Genomic DNA, 27,027 nt, shown 5'->3' with positions numbered 1-27,027 from the left:
ATCGGTGGCGATATCTAACCAATGCAAGACATGAATTGACGGGTAACAACTTGCTTTTTGGATGATAGTCTGGAAATGAATGCATATTCCAGAGATTCCACTCTTCTGGCTCTATCTTCCCACATGGAGATGGCAGCATCATGTTCTCCATGGACTTCAGAGCACCATGTCGATCCAAGATAGATATTCAGATACATGAACTTGATGGGCACACGCAAATAGTAGGTGTGGACAGCCACCACCCATAGGAAATCAGTTGATCAGCAGAAATTCCAGAAACCGGTATCATAATGCACTATACTCTTTTGTTGTTTAAGTTAAGATCACAATTGTGCTTCTAGTGTTCAGCTTCAAGCTTTAAGATGCAACTCATTGATGAAACAAAACTTGAAGCTTCGAATGAGTAAATTGTTTCAGTGGACATGTGAATTACTGATTCTAAAGTTAAGCCCTAAAGCAAATATCACATGCTTTAGCCCAACTTTGCATCCCAAATGAAACTTGTCAATATTGTCAACACTAGCTGTTTGCCCAAGTTGTTGATGCAGCACTCTCAGAACTGCAATCCACTTACATAAAGTGACTTTTTTTTTTGTTTTGTGCATTTAGCATCCCCAGATATTAATGAGAATCTAGAACCTAGTGCACGACAGGACAGATATTGTTCTTCAGCATTGTCAAACAGTGATAGAGACGGTAAAATGTGCTTCACTTCCATGATGCTACAGGTTGGCCTGAAACTGCCTGTGCAAAAAAATGGCCTGTATGCTGCTAGACGTCAGCTTCCTGTCCTGCAAAGTCTACCATCAGAAAAAAGATCAATGCGACAAGCACTCAAGGCCCCAAGATTCACATGCCTACTATTAGACAAGTTCACGAGGCAATTCTCCATGAACAATGACGAGTTCTGCTTTTCCAGCTACATCAATTACTCATTCCCTCAGCATTGTGTCTGAAAGTGCTTCTAATTTTGCTATCTACATAGGAAGTCAATCAATTTATATCAGCTGAAATCTGGTGAGGAAACTAAACGAACATCGATATCCTTAGCAATTGTGGAAAAATTATTGATGAGCCGATACCTGTACCAACATACCTCATGAATCTTGCTATCTTCATATACCTCTAGCTCTGAGTCTCATTTCCAGTTAGAACAAGCGCATTGATCCCTGTAATCTGCATTGTTAAACTAGAACAAGTAGTCCTCACAGGTGGCTTTAGATTATCGGTCTGAAAGTCTTTGGATATCAGAGAAAATGGAAGAGAAGGATGTCACTCTTGCAATCAATTAGAATATATATTTACTCAAGATCCAACAATTTCCTAGAGTTTGACTACATACAAGCAGATGGTCCCGGCATTTGCAGAAAGACTCAATTCATTTACCACTCATAAACACAACAAGCTATAGGGAACACATTTGATGTGGATGAAGCCCCAGGCTATCCACCGTTTACATCTACCGACAAATTCGATAGTTACGATCGCGACTAGGAAGTAGCAACTGGTATAAACATCAGTAGTATACTCCACTGGTTGGAAAGACAAACACTCTGGAATCTCTTACCAACAACGGATGCTCTCCAATCCGCTCTTCAGCGAATTGTGCCTGCACATTGGGTGAGTGCATCATCACCATCATACTTCTACTGAAAAGAGGGGAAATCATCAGTCGTTTAAGCTCGAATTGCAGCAGAGGTGATGGGTTTGCTGCAAACAAAGAAGAGGGCATATATAATCAAGCCAAAGCCAAGCTACACCGGACCATTACTGACAAACGCCGGCCGCGGTGGTTTCAGATGGAGGCGTCTTGGTCTTCGAGTTGGTAGCTTCGCTTGCCCGATTGGATCTGCAGGGGAAGCGCGCTCGTTGGACAAAATTGGATTTCAGAGGCGGAGAGAAAAAAAGAAGGATGACCTGAGAGGAGTCGGGGGAGCAGTCCGGAGGGGACTCGAAGAGGGAGAGGGGGAAGCGCTTGTCGACGACGCCGACGTCGAAGTGGATGATTCCGGAGGTCTGGTTGTCGAGGCGGATGGCGCGGACGGGGAACCACAGGAAGAGGTCCTGGGCGGCGACGCCGCTGAGGCCGGCGATCTGGCCGGACGAGATGGTACCGGCGACGCTAGCGTTGTACCGCATCTCGCTCTCGAACTTGGCGACGCACGGAGCCTCCAGCTGCGCCTCGAACCGCCCGTCGTCGTCGACGGCGAAGTCCCGCACGCCCTTGGGCAGGAGCCCGATGGGCAGCCCATGGGATCGGAGCACTTCGTAGGCGCTGCCAGACTCCGTCGCCACCGCCAGCCCGGCGAGGGCGAGCAACCACAAGAACAACAACAAGAAGAAGCGCATAATTACAATGGTAGGGAATCAAGAGGAGGGAGCCAGGGAGGAGGGAGATCTGACTGAGAAGAGAAGGAGGGGCAGAATAATTGAAGAGTGGGAAGGACGAGAGAGGGGTGGGAAGGGCTGGGCCACGCGAATAGGGAACGAGGGAGTTGGGTTCGATTTTGGGTAAGTTAGATTGGTGACGGAGGGGCAGAGTCAAACACGTGGGATGTTGGAGGAGTACGTGGTGGCGATAGGACGCCACTGTGGACGCAATTAATGTGCGGGATGGCCGAACCGACCTATCTGCGACCGTGTCTGTATTTTTATGCGTGCGACCGTGACATATTTCTTTGCGAATCTGAAAGCACTAATCTTTGAAAATCCCCTCCATAAATTATTTGGCATACAAACTAGTTCTGTTCACATAATTATTTAAATTTAACTTAATTTTTTTTATGAATTTAAATTTATTTAAATTTTGATTAAGTTTAATTCATTTAAATATTATCAGACTCTCCATTTAAATTTATTTAAAAATTTAAAAATTTTATATTTCAATTTATTTAATTGATTAATGAATTTTATTCTACAGGCTCATTTATTTATTTTTAATTTTTTTTTATTTATAAATTTGATAAGATATTTATTGGTGATATAAATTTTGTTTGGGCATATTATTCATCCATAGTTCACAATATTTATAAATATTAACATATTAAAAATATATGCGTTCAAGTTGGTGTGTTTAATTTAATAAATCATTTGATTTTGTTAATCCGTAAATAAACTCTTATAAAATTGAACAACAAACTGGTTTACAAATATTTATAACTCTAAGTCTAGAGCTAATTTAGCACATTAAAATCAGCTTTGGGTTAGACGTGATTGGTTTTAACTTTTAACTGTGTCGGTTTAATTTGAACGGTTTAAATACTTGTGGTTCCATGGAATAATTTTTTGCTCAATTTTTCACTAAAAATTCTACTATTGTAATCAATTCTACCCAAAATAAACTTAAGATTACAATAAATAAATCTAAGATAAAAAGAGATTGGATTCTTTAAATTTGATGATCATTAACGAATTAAAACTTTATCATGATTCTACATTCAATCCATGAAATTCATCATCTAAGCTTATCATCTTATTCTCTATGACCTCATGATAAGAGTTGCACACAAATACCTAACTTATATCACATTGCTAGATCATATAAACACTACATTTAAACCAAACCACAAAGAAGGAATTAATATCTTAATAATTCTTTCTTTTTAATGTCTACAATCAGTTTTAGGTTAGGGTTTTAGGGATAAAAAAAAAACTTACTAGTTATGCATAATAGGGACAAAAAAAAAAAAAAAAACAAAGATCCCCTCAATCCCAACACTCTTGATCTAATCATCTTGTGGAACTTCACACCCTCAAGTCGAGCTATCTTTGAACTATGGTGTTAAGATTGTAACTTAAACACAATGTAGATCAAGTTTGAAGCTGCGAGGAGCTTCAAACTCATGGACGATCATCAACTTTGAAGAAACCGAAGAACCTTGTATTTGGTTGTTGCAATAGTAGAATTTAGCTTCTAGGTTAAAAGTGATACCTAGAGACCTAATTTAAGTGGCCTACGAAGGGTTTAGAGAATCTAGTACTATTAGTTAAAGTTTTAGAGAATCTACACTTAAATCTTACCATTACGATCAATTCTGTCAGAATCAAATCCAAGATTACAATAAATAGATACAAGGATCTTCAAGTCATTCGAGCTTCATGATCACCTACGGACCCAAGCCTCCTCGTGGTTCCACACTTGATCAATAAAGTTCATCATCCAAGCTTAATCATCTCAATCTCCCTAACCTCGTGATAACCCTGTATTGAGTTAGAGAAATTAATAGCCCAATATTTATTATAAGCTATAGCCCAATTAATGGGACTAAAGGATCAAAACTCAATGAGAGTAAGGTTTTAGCTAGAAGGTGAAGTAAAGATGAATGATTTACAAAATATAAAGGCCTAGCTGAAGGTTTAATTTACAATCCAAATTAAAAGACACGGTCAACCTAGAGATAGAGATGGCAGGAACAAGGTCAAAATTAGAGCTCCACCCAAAGTTATGTTATTAGAGCTCCACCCAAGAATTTAATGTATTACGGGTGCAATTAAAGGGTCATAGAATTTCCATAGGTGTGGTACAGTAATAAAACATTCAAAATAAATAAATAAAAGAATCAAAATTTGAATCTCAATTGAGATGACTATTCTAAAAGTCAACCTTTAAGTGTGTATAAATTGTGTTCTAAATTTACTCAGATAGATAAATCAGAGGAAACTATCTACCTCCAGGATTAATGAAGTTGAAATATTTAAATTTCACAAAAAAAATAAATAAATTAAAATAAAATCATCCTAGTGAGTAAGAGTTTTGCAGTTCATAGAAGTTTGATACTGTGCATGAACCCCTTCCATTCATAGCTTCACATAAACCTAGTGTAACATTTTTTTATCTAAAATATATAAAATAAGATTCTCACAACATATGATATATGAAAGTATTAAGAAATCCAATCTTTATTATGTTAGAGTGTGATTGTGAAATATATGTTAAATGTTTGGATCATGAAAATTTTTGACCAAAGTTGAATAATTACTTGTGGGGCACCCATGAGGAATTAGAGGGGATTATTTTCTAAGTGTTTGTCGATTAAGCCTCAAATAAAAATCCAATAAAAGAAATAATTAAAAGATATTGTAATAGCTCTGTTATACACACGAGGATGGCATAAGTTTAGTAGATTTGTAGAAAGCATAAAAGATATGCATCCTTAGCCCTTATATGGTCGTGTGCCCCTTTTGGGAGGATGACAAGTCAAGAACCTACGAGGAGGAAGTAATATTTAATATTGATTCTATGAAATGGCTCGGGGTTATGAAGTCTAAAATGAACTTCATGGGATCAACCCCATCGAATGCAAGTGGGCAAAGTCACACTTTCAATATAAAAAAAAAAAAATCATTGAAAATAAGAGGTTAACCACCATGACAGAACCCTTTCACCAATGTCCATGAAATCCTCTCGGAACAGTACAATGGTTAAAAAATGAGATGTTACCATATAAGGTCTTAAGATCAAAATTCGACACGTCTAACTATGTCTTTTCCCATGCTTTGGCCACTTGTACTAAAGCTAGTAGTCGCCCGTGATTTACCTCCTCCATGTTGACCTAAGGACAGGTTGGTGGAGACGTTGAGGACGAGCGAATCGTCTTTTGCGACGTGATTAAATCCATTAAGACCACTTTCCTTAATAAAAACTTGGCATAAGATGCATTTAACAATTAGATTGCAATACAAATGTAATTATATATTTTAATGATAAAATTATATAACTTAAAAATTATCATTCAAGGTCTTAATAGCTAAGTGAGATAAATATAAATCTTATATGTATATAATATATTATCAAACAAGTATAAATAAATTTTTATCGAATGTCAAATCTGTTCACAAATATTTTATCTATTTATAGCACTAAATGAACTTATCAGACTAATCCAATTGTCTAGTCGGTTCAAGTAGTAGGCGATAAACAGTCTTATAAAATCACTGACAGAATCTAGGAATGCATGGAGTTCATCATACCATTAAAACTTTGTAGTTTCACATCAAACCCACCCATCTAAAGGTTAAAACAGATAAATTCCGCTTCTGATTACGATAACGTCTCCAAAACTTTGACCATATATGTGAGCCACAAAGGGATTTAAACCCCACAAAAAATTTAATTCTATAAGAAAAGAAAATTTATGACAAAACATGGTTAACTGAAAAGGATCAAACACAATGATAGGGGATCATAAAACACAATTTTCTACTGACCTTCAAATCTTGTAAGCAAAACAAAGCCAAGATGAAAACACATTTCTCTAGTAGTATCTCCACAGCTACACACAAAAAAACTTTTCATGGTCTCTTCCTAATAGCACCGTAGTTCTTGGTTGCCTGAAACATGAACAGTAGAAGTTAAAATCTTGTAAATGAGTTTTTGCAAGCTTCAAACGATAAGGGACAAGAGGATAGCCCTCCAAGATTTGAATCTACCAACTTAAACTAGTAATTTATTAGGTTCGCTAATAGTCTAGGAATTTGAGAAATCAGATTGGTTGCTGAAGCACACTAATTGTACAGATCACCTATGATGCCCAGTGAAGCCTCAATAAATATCAAAGGTCCAATGGGTTGAGAGAAACAAATTCAGAAAACATCACAGATTACATATGTAAGATGACTAGGAGCTAGGCAATCTAGTTTGACTGACTAATCTAGAAGTTTTGCGAACAACACATGAGTTTGCAGGTAAAGTTTACAAGATTGAGAACAAGATGTTGAAAAATATACCCGTGGTTGAACCCTCTTAAGTCTGTTTGAGATGTCATCCTCGTCATCATCATCGTCATCCTTGTTCATGAACATGTTGTGGATGGAACTAAAGTCTGGTTTCCTCCCTCTCTTTGAAGATGATGCGGAATCCCTACCCCTTCCTCTAGGAGCAGCTCTTTTCCGACCTTTTGCTTTATTAGTTTCTTCAGGTTCCTTCAAACAAGCAAAGCAAGAGAATAAAATTGCAGCCTACGGCAGAAACTGGCTTTCATATAGGAATTGTTCTGTGTGAGATTGGAAAAGGGAGAGCTTACAGAACTCTCGACAATTTCATTCATTTCATGTCTTTCTGTTTCCTCGCTTGAAGAGGAGTCGATTCCTTCATCCACAATATTTCTGGTAGCCACAGACATGGAGGCTGACGCTGATCTTTAAGAACAGAATTAAAGGACAATGAGCACAAGATAAACAACCTAAAATTATCAATTGTATGAATTTCCCAGATATGGACCAAATAGCTTATAAAGCATTAGCACAGCTAAAAAGAAATACTAGGCATGCATATCAAAGTAGTTAATCGTTCAGAATTGGGATATCTGTGATGCATACACATAATAAAGAGCATCGTAAAGCAGCATGTTACCCTGACAATACCAATTTTGCCAACAGAACAATCTTAATCTGAGCACACTTAATGTATAACCTTAAGTATTATCAGCAAAGTCCCCACGGGAGTGCCCATTTGGCTAAAGGGGGGTAGATTTGCTACAAGCTACAATGAGACAGGGGAATCAATTCCCAGCAGACGCATGCCCTCGGGAAAAAAAAACCTCCCACCCCCTAACCATTTAGCAGTCGGTTATAAGCTGACTTCGTGATTTACCTACTTCACATAACCTGTGAACGGGTTGTGAGGGGAGTATGGGGTGAGCGTAATTACCTTTGCTACAATTAAGTATTATTAGAGGAAAATTAACTGAAGCAAAACAGAAGCAATCAAGATCTAACTTAAAACAAATAGATTGTCACCATATAGGTTATAACATGATAATTCAAAACTATCACCTCGTAGATTGGCGGGTTTTCATAGCTTCATCTAGTGACATCTGCTTTAGTCTACCAGAACCCCTTCCCCTTCCTCTCCTTGTAGACCCTCCTCTTCCTTGGGAAGACTTTGAAATGGAGAGCATCTGCCTTGTCTCCTCTTCATCACTAAAAGAATTAGCACTAGTAGGGATAGTTGCATTTTTCCTTCTGGGATCCTGGATGCACCCTCATATTAAGTTATATATATATCTAAGAAACATATTCTTTGTGGCTTTGAGTTTTTCTGAATGCTTATGTTAGCTCATGTCATTCAACCTGAAAGTTGTGTGAGCCCGTTGTTATTGTCATATTGTCCTTCTGACGAAGTGACCTCTCTTTCGCACGTTCCTGTAGGAAAAATGTTAACCAGGTAGTCACATCTACTATATGGTTGATTAAACATCTAGCGAAACACAATAACACCAAGGCATGCCTGCATGCACATTCCCACTTTGACTATTAGGTCATCATCATCAATTTTTGATGTATCAGCTTCAACAGTCAGTTTGTTCTGTGGTATAGACAGACTATTAAAATAAAATGTTGAACGTGTTTATCAAAGCTTTGAGACTCAAAGACCAGAACAAAAAATGGAAATTCTCTCTTCAGAGATTTCTTACCCTTGTTTCCTCGAGATTATTCCTCAAGCACGAGTAAAAGGCCAATTTGTCATCTTTGTTTACAAAGTCGTGCAATGCAATGTCCAAATCATTGACTGCGAGTATCTCCATTTTCTGCATTAAAAAAATACGTTCACAAACAAGAATTTTCAGTTTCCTCTCATCTCTATCACATCTTTTTGTGTTGTCAACATGGTTTTAAAAAACCTAGGCAAACTTTGAAAGGAAGGCACAGGCAGCGTATGGTATTTGTAACCCCTCTACACCATTGAGAAAAATAACTACATGGCTCATTTAAATATGCTTAGTTTGAACCAAATTTACTTAAAACCTAAGTTCCACTATTTGGTAGCTTATCACTTATAATGGTTCACTTAAACACTTGTATTGTATAAGTAATAAACACTACAGATAATAACTAAATGCATTTCAGTTTTAATATATATCATTCTATATTCTTTATGAATAATTCATATGTTCTTCATAATTAACATATATGTTTTTTTATGTGGAAGAATGAATTGAATGAACTAATTAATATGCTTCATTGTACATAAGTTAGTACATTTTTAACAATGTAAAATAACTTTAATATCTAATTTTGACTGCATATGCATATGCCGAATGTGGATTTTCTTCTAGAAGCATGGTTATCAATATGATAGTTGAACCAAAGACCAGAGGATGAAATAGTTGCGAAACGAAAATGGCCTCAATAACAAATAGAAACTAGAATCGTAACCAAGTTCTTGAATGTAATTAATATTATCGTTTATTGCATAAATATTTAGATTGGTGCATTCAATGAAAAAACTTTGAGTAGTGACAAGATTATACATGTATAGAACGTAAAAAAATTTGAAAAACTCACAAAATTTGTAAAAGGAGAGGATCCTATTAAGTTGGACAGAAAAAAAGGTTTCCTCTGTTTTGTTTCAAGAAAATATTTTTCAAATTTTCTAATCTTTGGTGCAATAAGAAATCATGGTCAATAGAAAAAAAAATGTTAAAGGAAAACTTTCTTTTGATAATAGGCATTTTGAGGAAAATGAATTCCCTTGGAAAAGGGTAAAAGTCAATTTCCTCATCCATAAGTCGTTTGCTATATCAATAAACTTTTCTCTATTCACCAATCTTCCCACTCATTCATGTAGGTTGATCGATTTTAGAATGTTGATTTAACCGACCAAGCACGCAAGTTAGGGCAATTCGATTGGTCCAGGTGGATTGATTGAGCTGAGCAGTTTGGTCAGTCCGATTGGTCCTAGCGGGCTAGGCATCCAGGGCGATCGTGATAGCCAAGTTGATGGAGCTAGGTGATTTGGTCGGGCTGATCAAGTTGAGTGATCTATTAGAATGGGCAAGTCAAGTGAGCTAAACAATAAAAGTGAACTGAGCATCCAAATTAGCAATCCAGACAAGTGATTATGTTCGGCTGTCATGGCAAACTGATCAAATGCTCTGATTGGTCAATCAAGTTGATCGTGATGGGCGAGTTGATCGAACTAGGTGATCCTGTCAAGTCGAGTGGTTTGATCGAACCAAGCAAGTTGGGTGAGCTAGGCAATCTAAGTAAAATGGGGAATCATCCAGACAAGTGATCATGTGAGCTGTCAAGGCAAGCCTATCAAGTGCTCTGGTTGTGTCGATCAAGTTGAGTTTAGGGTTGAACAATCTTAGAGGGTCAAGCAAACCAAGGGTTGGGTTATGTAGTTGAGCAAGTCGAGGATTGGATAAACTAGGAGAGAGTGAGGGGCCGAGCAGGCAAGGGGAGTGGCTGGATTGATTTTTTTTTTTTTTTGTTGGGGGACACCCAAAAAAAAATATTTTTTCAACAAATTTTAAAACACATTCTTACAACAAAATGTAATATAGGTTCCCAAAAAGATGTTATTTTTCATATACAACTTATTTTCTTATCAAGCAAATAGACCGTTAATAGCATAGTGATGTTGTCATAGCATGGTTATGCATTCTTTGGAATGAGAATAAATAGTTTTGAAATTCATAGCATTCACATAAATGAAAATAGCTTCTCTTTGCAAAACATGAAATAAACACTGATTGATTTGGGCACACGCGCATAGCTTATATGTGGACTCATCTACCCTATTAATATTGCAGACTACAATATCGTCTTAGACAGACAAATGCATATCTGCGCTAAACGATCCATGCATATCTATGTATGCAAGCTTCACATAGGAAAATACAAATCTAATACCAAATTTTCAAGCAACTATTTGGTATCAAATACTTGAATCTTATCCCACCAATGAACTTCAAGCAAGGTTATCTCTACACGTAATATTTTAATTCATCAAATCACTTTCTTAGCCCTTACACATTCCCTATAATTGACTCAACTTATCCAACTATAAAATTTATTAGTCACCTTCCTTACAATCTAGATTTTTCCTTATTAATAATAAACTTTTTATAGCAATTAAATAAAATTTGATTCTTTGTTTGGTTAAACTCATATAGTTTGGGCTCTTTTGAGCATTTTCTAGATGTTAAATTGGGGTTAAAAACTCTCCAATACAAGAATTTAATCCTAGGATAGGTAAAAGGCCAAATTGGTTGATTTAAAGTTTAAACTGGAGTTATTTAGGGCACTAAATTTAGTTTGAGTTCAAGGGTGTTGGATCCAGCTCAATAGTAAGTGAAGGTTAAAATTTGGAGTTGTGCTGGAAGTCAACTTAGGACAGGAACGATACAGTTTTGATACATTATCATGTTGTGCTAATACAATTTTGATACTTTTTTTTAAATAAAATATATTAATTTAAAAGAAATATCAATATTTGATTATTATAAATGGTCACCATAGACTGATTTAAATGGAGGCTATCCTGGGCTAGTCTGGCCCTATTGACCAACCCAAATCTTTTTTTTAAGAGGACAAATATAATTTTAACGTATTATGTTTTGTTTATGTATTTCTCTGCCACTCTGCGTATCTCTCTGAAGACAAAACAGGTGAACAGTGAATCAGGTAACCCTAAGGCTTAATCTTTTTTTCTTCTCTTCTCTATCGTCCCGTCCGCATCGCTGTGGCCGCTGCCGCACAGCCGAAGCATCTTACAGCTGCTGCCCAAGCATCGCACTACTGCTATTGTAGTAGTCGCCGTCAAAGCATCGAGTGGCTGCCATCTTAGTTTTGTGTGGTTAATTACCTGATTTTGTTGGGTTTATGGCTTGATTTTGTCTATTTATTCTCAGTGTATAAAATGTCTCCAGTAAGTTTTTCTAGTGTACTTAGTTTGCCAGACGGAGATGTTGCTGATGTTTGAAAGAAGTGAGCTAAATTGAAATTATTATTACTATCTTATTGTCCACTTGAATTTTTCTATTGTTGTTGCACTTTAGGCCCTCGCTCATGAAGGCAAAGGCCACCTTCGACTGATACTACCAGATCGACGTGTCCTTCGTGTCGACGTACCCTTATGAGTTACGTCGACGTCGAAGGCAAGCAGATGTGGATTGAGGTCCTACGCGAGACGCTCGAATACGGCCTTGAGCCGCACTCATGACTGAAACCTCTACCTCACCGTTAGTGACACGCTCTCTAACGTCAACATAGCTAGGCCTTCCGCCATGACCCCAAATTTTCAACGTCTACGAATTAGATATCATTACGGTAAATTAACTTATCAATTTCATAAATAATGAAAAAAATACATTCAATAAAAATTTAAAATTCAGTGAATATAGGAAAAGGCGAGATGGCAATGTGCTCGCGCAAAGTGAACTCGGACCTCTTTTACCGCATCCTCGGCGGACTTGGACAACTCGGGATCAACCCATCCCTCCTCTAATTGTTAGATCCATCCCTAATGCACACTATTGAGTTATATTTGAGATGTTGAATCTCGAGTTCAAGCTTTGATATTATCTTGTGAGACGTTTAGTGTTTAGTGAATCTTTTGCAACAACTATTCAATAATGTATAGATTTAAATTTTATATTTATATTATTATTGCACATAATTAAATTATCTTAATTATAATCTTATTGCAGATGCATAAAGCCAAGAACTTGTATTTATAATAGTGATGAAGATTGATTTTAAATTTCAAGTTTTATAGTAGAGGCATCAAGTCTAAGATCTTACATGTATAGTGGTCATGAAGAATGATCTTTGATTTCAACATTTTCAAATGTATTTTGATAATCTTAAGCATTTATTATGTTACATTTATTTGAAACCCTCAAATTATTTATGGATTAATATAATTTTTGTATTTTGAGAATATGTAAAAGTGTTGTCTAAATCTTATATTGTATGGTACAGGATAAGAGATGATAACTTTGATTTATTGATATAATGTATATATTATATTGTATATGTATACATATCATAATTCTTAAATGAATGAGTGTTTATAGGTTTTCAAACATTGAACAATTTAGATAAATGCTAAATATATCTCTTTCTCTTTTCTAAAAATGATATATTTGTAGCTTGAATTATAATTTATACAAATAATTAAGATAAGTTTAGTAAAAAACATAATAATATGTGACTTTACTAATATCAAAAGAAGTGTGATGACAATGTATTTTAAATGATATTTTAATAAAATAAATTATAATAGTATAAATAAATAAATAATTTTTTTAACTTAATAAATTTTTATGTTGTGTCAAACCCTAGTTATTTATTTACATCTAAACTAAAGCTGAGGAACTTTAGTTTTCATGTCACATGCTAACACTATTTCTCTTGATCTTTATTGACATCACAAGAGTTAGCACACAAGAAATCTTTTAAATACCAAATTTTCTCCCGAGTAAAAGTTGATTTAGGATTAGGTGGAATCCACTAAGTAGATATGGCAATTATGATTAAGTAGGTTTAAACTGAATTTTATTGAAATTTATTTTAATTGGTTTAAAATTTAACCAAATTTATATATAGAATAATTTGGTTCAATTGTAGTAGCATATTTTATAAAGGGGAGCCTTGGCGCAATGGTAAAGTTAATGTCGTGTGACCTTGTGGTCAAGGGTTTGAGTTGTGTAACCAACCTCTTGTAATGCAAGCAAGATTATGTATAATCCTTCCCCGAGACCCCACATTGACGGGAGCTTCGTGCACTGGACTACCCTTTTGTAGTTAGCATATTTTATAAGATTAGAAATTATATTATATTTAATTCTATTTTTTACCTTCACATCCTATGTTGTAACAAGTATTTTTCCTTGCTTAGTGTTATGGAAGAGGGAAAGGAATAAAATAAAAAATCTCAATGAAAAAAAAGGCATCAGCCATGCCTAGTCGTTGCAGCCTGATTGCCTCACCATGAGGCCTCTTACAAGGCTAGCCTGACCACAAGGCCTCCGCAAGGTCGCAGCAGCCTCGCCTTGCGCGAGGCCTCTTGTGACGGCCTTGCCGGGAGGCCCCTGTCACCTCGCAGAGACCTTGCGGCCAAGCGTAATGCCACGATAACACCGCGGCTAAGTTCTCCATCTGGTGTTGCACCAAAGAGTTCTAGTACCAATCAACAGTAGAATGATAAATTCCCCTATGCCAATCAGCATGGCTTAGTATCTTAATTGTTGACGATAAGATTCATTTCTCCTCGTGCAAACCCTATTCTTGATCCATTTCACCAACCCTTAAGCCCCACGCCCCACACCCATTTGCTGAAAATCGCCCCCACCTCCCAACACACACACAATTGAAAATCAATCCTTTGTTGAAAGAGGCGACAACCTACTGCAAGAAAGAAACACACTATGCTCAACCTAACACCCAAACCAATGGGATTTTACCTTTTTCAAGTCCTTTGTCATTAATTTGGAATGAATTGGGAGCATTTATCAATAAGGACTAACCTTTCTCAAACTCTCGTGTTTCTTGCATATTGAGTCATACATAGAGAGGGACTAACCTTTCTCAATAAGTTTCTTGTGAATATTATTCATCTACACCACATAGTGTTGGATAATAGTGAAATTTTACACATTAAACATATAAGACAGCCCTTGGTGTAGACCTTTAGGATTATTAGTAAGGGAGGAAATTGGAGATCAATCTAGCCATTTCCTCACTGCAATTCGGTGAGTTCATGTTGTGATTTTTGTTTTAGTTGCATGAAAATCAAGTTTTGGCAAATAGATTACTCATATGATATGGTTTATGTAAAGGAGAATTTTGGAGGTCTTGGAAATATTCTTCTTGCTAGAGGATTGGTATTAGGATCACAGTTGAGTTGGGTAATTTCCTGCTTGTTTCTTCCCACCTGAATTATGCAGAGAGTGAAGTTCTGATATCTTGGTTTATTTATTGAACCTTACTGTACAATATGTTAAATGATGTTAAAACTTAAAATCATAATTTCTTAATGATTAAGTGAGCAAGGGGGGTTTTGTGCTGTTAGTTCAACACCTTGATCTGATCAGGAGGGACATTATCTTCAAAGGAAGACTCTAAGAAGGGATTCAACTATGGAAAAAGAGGAGTTAAAATGAGCTTTGGAGAGAAGTTAGGCTCAAATACAATTTAATTAAGATGAGCGAGGACTGACCGCCCACAGCTAGCAATATCATCGGTTTGTGTGCCTTAATTGGCAATCTTATAAGAAAGAAAAGAGAGACTTATAGAACTAAAACTGCATTGTTGAATGAATCGATAATATGAGACCTACTATTATGGGCCTTATAAAGTCAGACCTCACAAGAATATTGTGAAAAATCTACTAAATAAGTAAATATGCTAAAAATAGTGAAATACAATTTTAAAAACAAATTGTATGTTTAAAATATGAATCATGTAGCTAGTTATTTTATTTGAAAAAAAGGAAAAGGGAAAAAAGTCAATGTTTTTGGATTGCATCACCAAAACTTTGACACGTAATTATTATGGATTGTCACAATCTTATCAAATTTTTTTTCTTTTACCCTATGGGACACAAGGTGACCACACAAGACCAAGTTCCCTTTCATTCCATGTTTTAAGTTAACCACAGCTCTTTATCCTATTAAGGCTATCTTCATTAATATTTCTTCTTTGTTGAATTAATAGATTTCAAAATATTCAAAACTCTTCCAAGATTTACGTATTCATTCCTCTAAATTTACCTTCTATTATTTTCTTATTATCGAAATTATATTTTATATTTTCAGTTTTAGTTCTACTTAAAATTCTTAGTGTCTAAATTTTTTTCTACAATTCAAGCTTCGAGTTTCATATATCTATACTCTTATCAATTAATGCAATATTGCGTGCAAATAAAATACATCAGAATGCATATATTAAATAGCATCAATGAGTTCCTCTGGTATTAGCATAGATAAATAACTTAAGAGGAGACTCATGAAAATAATGCTAAAACTTGAATTGTAATTCTTCAGTTTATGCGTGTACAAATAAATACTATTAAAATATTTCATCCATTTATAAAACAAAATAGTACTCATCAGAAATAACAATAAATGGACAAAACCTGAACATGGAAAGTTTCAGGAATATACCAAATTACTCTCAGCAACTAGAGCCTCAATGTTTTGCTGATTTAGTTCTTCTGGACGAAGTCTTTCGGACTCGTCAATCTTTTCTACAATATGCTCAAAAACAAATATTGACTATTTAAAGAACAATTAATATACAAAACAAATGATGTTTGGCAAAGTAGGAAATAAACTAGGTTGTCAGAAAACAGAGTGTTGATGCTTGCCGTTAAAAGAACTATGGATATATATGATAAATGCTGTTTGCGGCAGAAGAAAAAAAAAATAATCTATAGTAATTAATGTAGTAGAGAGTCCTGGATTTTCTGGGCAGTGACTAATTATTGGTTGGTAGTTACCAAATGCCGATATGAGGTAATCTAAATTGTTGTGTTGTGATCCTAAAATTTCAATAAAGGTAAATTGCTGAATTTATAGCAATTGAGTGCAATTAGTGTTCAATAGTTGTTAGTTGTTATTGTCTTATTGAGACTAAACTTAGTTTCTTCAGGCCAGAGTAATTGTGATTACGAGTTGTTTATAAGTTGGGTTTGAGCTGGACTTGAATTTGAAATAGTTTGATTACGTTAGTGTTGAACCTCAACTTATTAAAGCTATTTTGGGGGGCAGCATTTAAGGTCTAATTTTTGGTATGGTGGGGTCCATTAAGTGGGCCGGCTCAGTTTGGACATAGGGTTAGTTTAGGGCTAAACCAAGTTTATATCTGGGTTGAATTAATTTTGTCATGTTTTGCTTGGGTTAGAAGGGGAGCCTTGGCGCAACGGTAAAGTTGTTGCTTTGTGGCCAAAAGGTCACGGGTTCAAATCCTGGAAACAGCTTCTTGCAAAAAGCAAGGTAAGGTTGCGTACAATGGATTCTTCCCCGGACCCCGCATGGCGGGAGCTTCGTGCACCGGGCTGCCCTTTTTATGTTTTGCTTGGGTTAATGGAGTCTTGAGTTACTTAGGATTATTAATCCTTTCCCTTTTCTCTCCCCACCTAACCCTCTCTCCTAATTCTCCCTCCCTCTTTGCCTCTCTTCATGACACTGCTCTAATTCCAATGCAGAATTGCATAATTGGAGTCGTCGGTAAGCGATGGCACTCACTTCCTTCAACAACAGTGGATCTTCTTGTGGTGGCTCCCTCTTGTTCCCGATCTCACTTCCTCCCTCGTGTCCTCTTCTCTGTTCATGGCAGGGCCTCACCCCCATACAAGCAGTGGTGCTCACCTCTCTTCCTACAAGCCTCAGGTGTCGTCTCTCTTTTCTCTTGCTTTCTTGATATTTTCCCCTCTTAACACAATGTCCATTTCCGATGAGCAACACCAAATCGAACCACTTAATCGGAGAGGGAGCATCTTTTAGGATCTCAAATACAAAGAGAGGGATCATCTGCTGAATTTATTTTTTCAGGATCACTTTGATTTTGGTTCAATTTCAATCATCCTACTACCTAGAATTTTCTTGCATTCCTATGTTGAATGCAGCAATGTATGCTTCTAGCATCATGACCTGATCTCCAAATTTTTCCACCATGCTCAACCCTTTTATGGTAAGTTTGAGTTGGTTGCTTCTTGCTTGTGATCTTAGCAACCACCTTGGTGAACACAATATTCAAGTAATTCCCACTCTTGATGACAACGATCTCACATGATTTCTCCACATAACTTATGCATGAAAAACATTAGTGCTTCCATATGTTATCTAATTTAGGTGAAAATATATATCCTAATGCATCACGTCTCATAATTTTTGTTTCCGCATCATCCACATCTAATGGTTCTTTTAGAGGATAAATATCTTATTTCCATCCTTTTCAATTGAACAGTTTAAGTTAGTTATGCTAAACTAGGCTCAAGTTACTTTTGATTTTGAAGCCTTCACGGTGGCAAAAGGCGAATACGCTCGCCTCCAGCACCCCCACCAACCCATCACCAACATAGAGGAGGTAAATCACGGACGGCTACTAGCCTTTGGAGCCTTCACAATTATACATCTAATGGTTCATCTAGAAAATAAATATCTTAACTTTTTACTTTTCAATTGAATGTGTAGGTTGTATGTCCAAGTTAGTTATACTAAATTAGGTTCAGTTTACATTTCAATTTCCTTTACAACTAGCATTTATTCCTCTCATATCTCTCAAATAATGATAATGTTGTCTCATTATCTCGTTCTAAAAGTATTGATAAGTAATAATGCTCTTATAAAGTAACACCTTCATCATATATATTGTTGTTGTTGTTGTTGTTTTTACATGATAAATGATGGTTAAATTATGCATAAACAAAATTATTTTAAATAATGAGTTTATCAATAAGATAGATGATGAACTAGGTGCCATGATATGCAAACCTTTTGTAGGAAAATTAATTAAATATAAAAATTTAAGCTAACCAACTAATTAATCAAAATAATTTTTCAGAAAATAAAGGCAGTGAAGGATTGTTTAATCCTAGTCCAATTTTGAAATCGATACAGGCCAATATTGATCAAATCGGTTGCGTACTAAAATCTAAGTGCAATGTCCTGCTAAAAGGGATTGAGCCATGAGCCAGATCCAAAATTTAGAAAAAGTTGTCACCTTGGTGCCACCAGAGGGAAGATCGCCTGACTGCTACAGAAGAATCTGGAGACTAAGTTGTCGCTTAAATTACAAAAGGGATGAAGCAAATCTGTGATATATTTTTTCAAGGGGCAAACAATAAGATTGAAAGGTGGAAGATGGTCTACTTGTAGGAGAGGTGGATGTTGTAGAAGCATAGAGGGTGAAGGCGGTGATTAAATAGATCTGCAAGTCAAATTGACTAGCAATATGAGACTTGATGCAGTAAGATTATTAGACAGGTGCTGGGATCGCCAATAATGTATGGAGCAAAGGGGGATCTTTTGTAGATGAGGGGAACTGGGATTAAATTACGCGTCAAGGGGGAAGAACTTGATGTTGTAAGAGAAAGTAGTGTAAGGAGGAATCGATCAAAGGAGAGGAGAATGGTGAACACGAATATACAAACCATATTAAACTCTAATACCACTTGATGGGGCACAAGGATAAAAAAATTTGAAATAGAAAGAAAATTATCTCAAACAGAGAAACGAACTCACTAAGAGGAGTCAAATTTTTTAAAACTGGAAGATAAACTAAATCTAGGGGGGTGAGGTCCTTTTTAATTGCCTAATTATTAACTCAATGTAAACAATTAACTAATTCCAAAAATAATTTATACAACTAAAATAGAATTATAAATTTCTCTATTTTGTCTTCACTGCAAAATAAAAACTTACAATTTCTTAAAAATTAAAAATTTGTAAAATCTAAAGTTCCTATTTAAAATTGTCCAATTAAAAAAGCCCTTCTAACTTTAAACCGCATCAGTAAGGTTATGTCACTAGTAAAATTTTGAATTTAATATAAACAAATAAAATTTTAGCCATTCAACATTTCAGACAATGAAATGCAAGTAACTATCGAGTTGCAAAAGATACTTACCTTCAATGGATTGGCGTTTCTTTGCAGTTTTGGAGAATATGAGAATGTCTTGAGGATTAGCAACCTATATATCAAAATAGTTTTGGCTATTAAGGTTACTCGTTATACTCAGTATTTTTTGCTCCAAAAAAAATAAAAGTACCTTTCCAACGTATTTCTGGCCAAATCTCTGAGGATTAATTGTTGAAAATCCAGAGTAATCAACCTGCAAGAATTTGGAAATGCACTCTTTTTTTTAGCAAAGCAAAGACAATTTCAATTGTAATAGTAGAAGACACCATATCTATCTTCAGAAAAACAAATTGAAAGGATAGGGGAAACCATGTTGAAACACTTATAGGAACTCTAGAATATAGCAGCTATATTTCAAGATAAATTAAAAAAAGAAACATCTTCAAAAGAAAATTCTAATTAGCTTCAGGAGTAACAGAGAAAAGACAATGTGGCCAAATTCAAGACAGGAAAACAACAATGATTACTAATCTGCATTTTCAATCAGTGATGTTGAATTCATGGAAGGTGCAGTTTAAAAATGAGTACCTTAATTCTCACCAAAGGTAACTTGAGCTCCAATCTACTTATGGATGATTTTGTACTTCTGTCAATCAGGTTTCTGACCTAAGGCAATTGAGCTAAGATTAGGATAATAAACAGGACAAATAGTTACCAGATGTTCCAACTAATACAACATTTTTTTTCTGCAAGAGAATCTTTGGGAATAGAAGTCCTTACCACTTGGTCCAGATGTTCAAGGACAGATGCTTGATCATTGGGATCAATTCCATCCTCATCTTTAAGGACAACCTATATGTTTAAAAGGATATTAAAGAAAAAAATAATTTATATTACATTCAGATATCCAGAATACCACCTCAGCATACTCAAAGGGCCTGACTGATTTCAAAGGTATTTTTGTGGGTCTATACTGACTTCCCTATATGCAAAGGAAGCATAAGTATCATAAACATGACAAAAACTAAATAAATTAATCTAAAGCAAACAGAGAAAAGCATTAGAAAATTTCAGTAGTAATACCTTAATCTCCAAGAGAAGTACATGTTTCGGTTTTGCTTCTCCATCGATCAATGATGTTGCAACAGATGACCCTGGTTGAGTAATATGGAACCCCATTCCTGGTACCTCCTGCAAAAGTTGAAGTAATTAAAACAATATTTATTTTAAATCTCCGTAAAGACAAAATTTTACATACAGAAATACCTGAGGATCCACAAGGCATTCATGCTCATGCCCCCACACAACAAAATCCAAAAAGCGCGGCAAGAAATGTTCATTTATCGCATTCTTAGGATTTGCCTTGACTCTATGATGAATAAGATGGGGCAGTCAAATATGATGCAATTGTCAATTAGAATGTAAGAGAAGTGCATAAAAAACTATAATTATATAGATTAAAATTTTAAAAAGGAAAGCACAACCTATTTTGATGAAGAACCAGTATGTTAAACCAATCTGATATAGGAAAACCTTCTTGGGCTTCCGGCCTTATCCACTGCACGGCGTGTGGCGTCTGAAAAATAAAATAAGATTATAGGACCACCAAAGGTGGAAGTAAAATCTGAGTAAGATACATCACCAAGAAATAGTGGATATTTAAACAAGAACAAAGAGTAATACCTGAAACATTCTGTTGAGTCGTTCATCGCGAATATTTCCAAGACCATACAAGGCAATTGAAGTGATACCCTAAAATAGATAATAGTCATACATTCCAACAATGTAGATGTCCAACCACAAAGAAAAAAATGAAGAAAAAATACACACCTTTCTAATGAGTATAGGATAAATTGTTATTTCACCAACACCAGAACCGCCAAGGACCATTTTACCAAAATAGTTCACAAGATTGCTAGCAGAGAGGATATCAATGGCAGAAAGGTTATCCTGTAAAAGATTATCGACAACAGATGGTATGCATAGATTGTTGAGGAAAGTTAAGGAGCTGTATGTTTAAAATTCAAAAAGAGAGTTATTTAGCTTCTTCTTCTTTTTTTTTTTTTTTTTTTTTTTGACATATCAAATTTATTGGAGGTGAATAGTATGATAATTATTTATCTTTTTTTTTATAATTTCCTATGATTTTCTTTTATTCTCTATAAATTGCAAAGAAATATTTTTAGAAAATTTTCACAAACCAGACAAGGCTTTAATATGCAGCAAATATGGTTTATCTCAGTTCCCAAGTGAAGCATTTACAAAATAATTTCTAAACATTGTCATAAACTCCTAACAGATATAACACCAAGAATAAGGTTTTCTAGACTCGGAATACACGAAGAGGAAATATACAAACCTAAGAAAACTTACAAATAGAAGATTATAAAAGAAATACCATACAACTTGAAACAACTCTTAAAATTCTTGATACAATACGCAAAGAGAGGCTTTATGCCATGGCACAAAAGTTATTCAGAACATGATTGTATCCCTAGAAGATTAGGTATTGCTTGGCCTCTTCAAAGCAAAGCTTTCACAATGAAGTTTGAAAGTTAGAAAGAACACTAAAGAATAAGATGAAAAGGTTTTTCGCAAAACAAAGGAATCCATACATAAATGATAAATCAATTTTTGCAACATTAGCCATTTTTCTATAAGATTATGTACACAAGATGATCTTTCAGATAGATATCTACATCTATGCAAGAAAGAGAACCAGGGAAATGAAAACTTGTGTAGATTATGTTCCTTTCTTTCAAGCTAGATGACCTGAGAATCATGGACAAGTATACGAGTTTGCATAAATAAAACCCAGATTTAACCTCGATTAATGCACTCAAATGGATGTAGATAATTGTATTAGGGTTGAGTTATTGACACATACATGCTAGGCATACGTGCACCATGAGTTGTTATGAAGCAACCTCATACCACTTTTCAATTAGTCCATCTAGTTATTGGTATTGTGTAGTAGTACAATTTCTATTGTTCAAGAGAATGAAAACATCAAATCAAAAGTAGCTGCAGCAGTTAAGTGTCCATAGAAGATACTAATTAATTGACCATCAAATTAATAGTGCCCGATTCTGGCAAACACTACGATATTCAGACAAGTAATTCTTATGATGCCTACCAAAGCCTATAGGATTATTCAAAGTTACCTATGTAACAAAAGTAAGAGCGAGGATAAAACATAAAAAAGTGACGACCAGCTACAATTGACTATACAGGTTCAAATTTTATTTTCCTAGAAGCAACTTGGAACTCTCTTATGACAATAACAACTCTAAGCTATATAAGTCCCAACACATTCGAAATCATTTGAAGATAAATATTAAGAAGACGAGTGCATGGAATCATGGATAGACACAACATTGTGCGTAATCATGAATGTTCAATCTACAGATAGTAACAAAACTGAACTAGAAATGTAGTTCTTCACTGTACCACTCCAGCAGGATCATCATGATTCCCATGGATAGTGAATACTGGCAACCCAACATTGAAATGAGGATCTTCATAATTGACATGACCAAAGCTGCAAACAAGCATTCATAACCACCTAAATTTCCAAATTCAAAGAAGCGTACAAATTGTTGTCCAAATCATCACATTTATAAGAATAGTCAACAAGAATGATGTGCCCGAATCATTTTCCTGGTAGCAGGCTTCATGTAAACTAAACTATATGAAGTAATAGCATCACATTTTTCACATTAACGGCAAATTGTTAGGAACCATTATTAATGAGATATCCTTTTCCCTAAACTATGCAAGATAGGTTAAGTACAACCAATCAGTAGTATTGCATGACAATAACTTTAACATGCTAAAATGAGATTGAAAGCATCAATATCAGTGTCAGAACCAGAATCAAATAGTTAAAAAAACTCAAGTATTAATTGAATCAGATCAATATGACCAGTGGAATCAAAATCGATGGGAAAAATAAAAATGAAAAAAAATATATATAACAAAAAAATTTATATTACAATAATGTTCTAAAATCTTAAGCACGATGTCTATTTATACATATGTGATTATTAATAATGTAGTATACAAATAATGTCATTTAGTAATATAAAATTAATAAATAATTAAAATGGATTTTATAACCAATAACAAAATTTGTTTTTAGTATAGATTACTAATCTATACTTCTTTTCATGGTTCAAAATCTAAAGTCGTGTCAGAATTTCAGTATGGCTAGAATGATCATGGTGCCACTGATGGATTGGAGATTAAAGGAGAAAGGAGAAGAAATAGAGAAAGAAGACATTGTACCATGCTTCTTTTAATAGTTTTCAATATGTGATTCCTTAATATTCAATGTTATACATTTTAATTAATTCCTAATTAGATTTAAATCGATGTTTAATTAAAGGAAAAGCAATTTTAGGATCCTTAATGATTAAAAGAAATTATTGAGAACGCTCTCACTCCGCAATAACCTTTGTCAATCTATAGTATCAATTTTAATCCACAATAACCTCCCTCAATGAACACTCCTTGACTACCCCACTCAATGGAGAGAGAGAAGGATGCATAACTTGAATCTAACTAAGCAACTAACTAATAACAAGGTTGAATGAGTCATCATTGATTTTATGGTGAATCACATGATTTAACAAGGCTAAGCAATTTAAGAGGGTGAAAAAACTTTTTTCTACCCAAGCGAGTTCTATAAGAATCAAGTCGGAATCAAAGAGAAAGCCAATCAATCAAATTTTTCAAAAGTCATCTCAATTTGACTAAATTTTAACTCAATTTGAAGCCATTTTACCACTTAATTTGATCAAATTTTAATGGATTTCATCAATTTTATAAAATAAGTTAGATAACTTCTAGCTAGTTTCTATGAATCTCAAAAAAAATTCTAAACTTTTCAATTTTTATATGCTAATTACCAAAAAAAAATATTGAATATTGTCGACACTATCCAACTCAAGCAATTTGTATTGGTACCAACCAATTTTGCCAACTATGAAGGGATGTATAGTTGCCAAAATCCTAAAATTCACAATTCATATCATACAAACATGAATCAATTCAAATTCATATCATACATATTGCCTGAAATTTAAAATAATTATGAATAATTGATTTGATATAAAACGATTCAACATAAATATTATTTTATATGAATCAGGAAGCAAAATTAAATATAAATCCAACTTATTGATAGCAGAACTAATATGTTAATACACCAAATTAAAGCCATTAGAATTGGAGTCATATATATATATATATATATATATATATATATATATATATATATGGTATGAGGTTGGAGGAAGTTGAGGCTTAAAGTCAATAATGGCATAGAATAAATCTTGTCTCGTAAAAACACAAAGCCTACTTTTGACAAGCACAGCATGCAATAGAAACAACGAGAGTGCAGAGTACCAATTATATTTAGAAGCTTCGTCACATCAAACTTGTCATCATTACTATTTTCATGCAGTGAAAGAGTCGTCTTTCTCTTTCTCATTTCAAGAGTGTTGATCTTATCAGGGACTCAAAGTGATGGTGATTTTGATATTGCCAAAAGTATTTGAGAATTTAAATTCTTCATGTAAATAACAATTTGTACATTATGATCAATTAAAGATATGTGACTATAGTTTTTGTTATGAATCAACATCAGCTTACTCCATATATTATATTATGTATTATTTTATAAATTTTAGGATGTAAAAGATATTCCAGGTAATGAAATCTAGTTTCACTTATTTTACAAGTTTCATGGTTCAAAAATTCAAAACTCATAAGCAAGAAAACACAACAAAATTAATATCCTGAAGTTAATGGTAATATAACCAACTAACCAGTTCAAGATTTAAGGGGTGATACGCAAACAAAAAACTGCTGCCTAAGCGTGAAGCATTTTAAGACTTAACTAGGAGACATTTTGACATGAAGATTACTAATGTTTTAAATGTTAGCACTACTAATTTAACAAAATGAAAGAGGATGATAAGCATCAATGAAAGATAAAGATAAGTGCTATATGAATTAGGAAGACAAGCATCATACATATTCTGGAAGTTCACTGTCTGGTCACTGACAACTTGGAACTGCACTGGACGGTCATTGAGACAGTACCTCCTCAAAATTTCAATTGTCTTGACCAAAGTAGATCTTGAAGGTTTATTCTCATGAAACAAATCACCGCCAAGGAGGAGGAAATCAACCTATAGTTAAAAAAAGATCTTGAATATCAAAAAAACTGAACATTATTGATTTCATAGTGCTTCTATTTGAAAGAACAGTTTACAAATTATAGTATCACAAAGAATCATAAAACTAAATTCCATATTTTCACTAAAATTTGAACAGAGAAGTTCTCTAAGAAACAGTTAGTAGGTTAGTGCACTGCCATCAGATGTAGAATGGGGGTGTAGATAGTAGCAAATAGCGGGCACTTCATAGTACCCACTCCCATATAATTTAATAGATGTACAAATGCAAGACTCAGTTATATTAAGAGAAGCATACTCATCAAAAGTTTTAAATCTTAATGCTAAGTAGTGACATGCCAAATTAACAACCTGGTTTTTCTCGGCGATAGAACAAATCTCCTCAAAAGCCTGAAAGGAGTCAACTCTACGAATTTCATCTTTCTCCATATAACCAAGATGACAATCAGTTGCAACAAGCACTCTGAGACTGTTATTAGCGTCAACCCTGAACATGTAGTTAGATAATTAGTAAACAGCATGGCATATGGGACACCAATTTAAAGTAGTAAGATGGTATGTGCATGTGTGATTATGTGTTACGACTTAAAAAGATACAGAAAAGACCAAATTGAATTTAATATATGGATGAATATAGATTAGGTGACATGCTGACTTAGATAATGGAATGAAGCGTTAGAAAGAGAAATCAAATGTAAATTTTGTTTGCATCGCACTATGAGAAGAGAATAAAGAAAAGCTCACATTTTTAGTCCCCTTTATGTGTACAACCTTACAGCCCTCCACTAACCTGCATTATAACAAAGTTAACTTTGCAGCAGCATTGGTATCACTAGAACGTAATTCTACCGCACCAAGAAATAAGAGAGAGATGATGCTTAAAATTTTTAGAGATAAGAACTCGTCCACACTAATCCATTGAGCATCGAGCATAATGGATAACAAAATTCAATTAGTAGCAAAAAATGAAACTGGAAATTCATTGAATCATGCTACGCTCGATCCCAAAATTTTCAGTATTTCAACCAGAAACATGTGTTATGTGGTAAAGTCAAATACATTAATACCAAGCACGTCCAAGGAGGACGGAGTAAGATAGCACCGACTTTAGTATAAAAGATGAAAACCTCCGTAAAACCCTATATAAATGATAGGGTTTTGCTTCTACCATCTTCTTACAGTGGAAGCACTGTGACAATGGAGAAGAAATTTCATGTTTGGAAGAAAAAAAGAAAAATATATGTGACAAGCACGATGATAAAGGCTTCGATCAAGGTGGATTTGCAAAACAGAAGAAAACAAGTACCTCCCTCCCGTCCTTCTACGAGGGAGTTCAGAGATCGGAATATACTGTATAAATAGTAAATAGGGTTCAGAGAAGGCTGATCCGGTGGCGGTGCCTTCCGTGCGAGGGAACAACGAAGACACACGGCGACCAGCACCCAAAGATGGGGGAGACGGAGGGAAGACGTTCGCCAGCTACGGCGAGAGAAACGAGAGGATCCGACCC

At 34.9% G+C, this 27,027-nt stretch overlaps 2 protein-coding genes across 13 annotated transcripts; both read right to left on the bottom strand.

Moving 5' to 3' along the window:
- Positions 1–379: 379 nt before the first annotated feature.
- Positions 380–27,027, bottom strand: LOC122041907 (double-strand break repair protein MRE11-like). Of its 10 annotated transcripts, none has more exons than XM_042601787.1 (24): positions 26,824–27,027; positions 26,262–26,307; positions 25,869–26,004; positions 25,354–25,511; positions 22,765–22,855; positions 21,145–21,264; positions 20,998–21,066; positions 20,799–20,890; positions 20,581–20,683; positions 20,398–20,505; positions 20,234–20,296; positions 20,095–20,166; positions 19,903–19,980; positions 19,505–19,567; positions 19,363–19,426; positions 15,897–15,979; positions 8,415–8,528; positions 8,228–8,305; positions 8,071–8,142; positions 7,774–7,970; positions 7,023–7,137; positions 6,727–6,921; positions 6,208–6,330; positions 380–1,176 (listed from the first exon to the last, which is right to left on the bottom strand). In XM_042601787.1, coding segments are annotated over exons 2-23 (2,112 nt in total). In that variant the 5' UTR covers positions 26,264–26,307; positions 26,824–27,027; the 3' UTR covers positions 380–1,176; positions 6,208–6,291. The 10 variants fall into 10 exon arrangements, with proteins under 10 accessions (XP_042457721.1, XP_042457718.1, XP_042457720.1 ...); XM_042601784.1 differs by lacking the exons at positions 26,262–26,307; positions 26,824–27,027 and having other exon boundaries at positions 380–791; positions 862–977; positions 1,097–1,176; positions 25,869–26,012; XM_042601786.1 differs by lacking the exons at positions 26,262–26,307; positions 26,824–27,027 and having other exon boundaries at positions 380–786; positions 862–977; positions 1,097–1,176; positions 25,869–26,012.
- Positions 1,279–2,416, bottom strand: LOC122041909. 3 transcript variants are annotated; one of them, XM_042601790.1, is made up of 3 exons: positions 1,918–2,416; positions 1,766–1,849; positions 1,279–1,646 (listed from the first exon to the last, which is right to left on the bottom strand). In XM_042601790.1, exons 1-2 carry the CDS (start codon positions 2,347–2,349, stop codon positions 1,796–1,798), a joined length of 486 nt encoding a protein of 161 aa, XP_042457724.1. In that variant the 5' UTR covers positions 2,350–2,416; the 3' UTR covers positions 1,279–1,646; positions 1,766–1,795. The 3 variants fall into 3 exon arrangements, with proteins under 3 accessions (XP_042457724.1, XP_042457723.1, XP_042457722.1); XM_042601789.1 differs by having other exon boundaries at positions 1,279–1,649; positions 1,918–2,415; XM_042601788.1 differs by having other exon boundaries at positions 1,279–1,849; positions 1,918–2,415.

Source organism: Zingiber officinale, chromosome 2A (assembly GCF_018446385.1).
Source record: "Zingiber officinale cultivar Zhangliang chromosome 2A, Zo_v1.1, whole genome shotgun sequence".
NCBI lineage: Eukaryota > Viridiplantae > Streptophyta > Magnoliopsida > Zingiberales > Zingiberaceae > Zingiber > Zingiber officinale.
This window is presented reverse-complemented; position numbering and strand designations above follow the sequence as displayed.

Bases quoted from the DNA above. Each gene is read 5' to 3' on its own strand.
- LOC122041909 (XM_042601790.1), bottom strand. From the start codon at position 2,349: ATGCGCTTCTTCTTGTTGTTGTTCTTGTGGTTGCTCGCCCTCGCCGGG. The intron at 1,850-1,917 runs GTCATCCTTCTT...CTTCCCCTGCAG, and splicing joins GCTCCCCCGACTCCTCTCAG to ATCCAATCGGGCAAGCGAAG.
- LOC122041907 (XM_042601777.1), bottom strand. From the start codon at position 26,012: ATGTTCAGGGTTGACGCTAATAACAGTCTCAGAGTGCTTGTTGCAACT. The intron at 20,891-20,997 runs GTATTACTCTTT...TTTATTTTTCAG, and splicing joins GACTCAACAGAATGTTTCAG to ACGCCACACGCCGTGCAGTG. The intron at 19,568-19,902 runs GTACTCATTTTT...AAATTCTTGCAG, and splicing joins TACCTTTGGTGAGAATTAAG to GTTGATTACTCTGGATTTTC.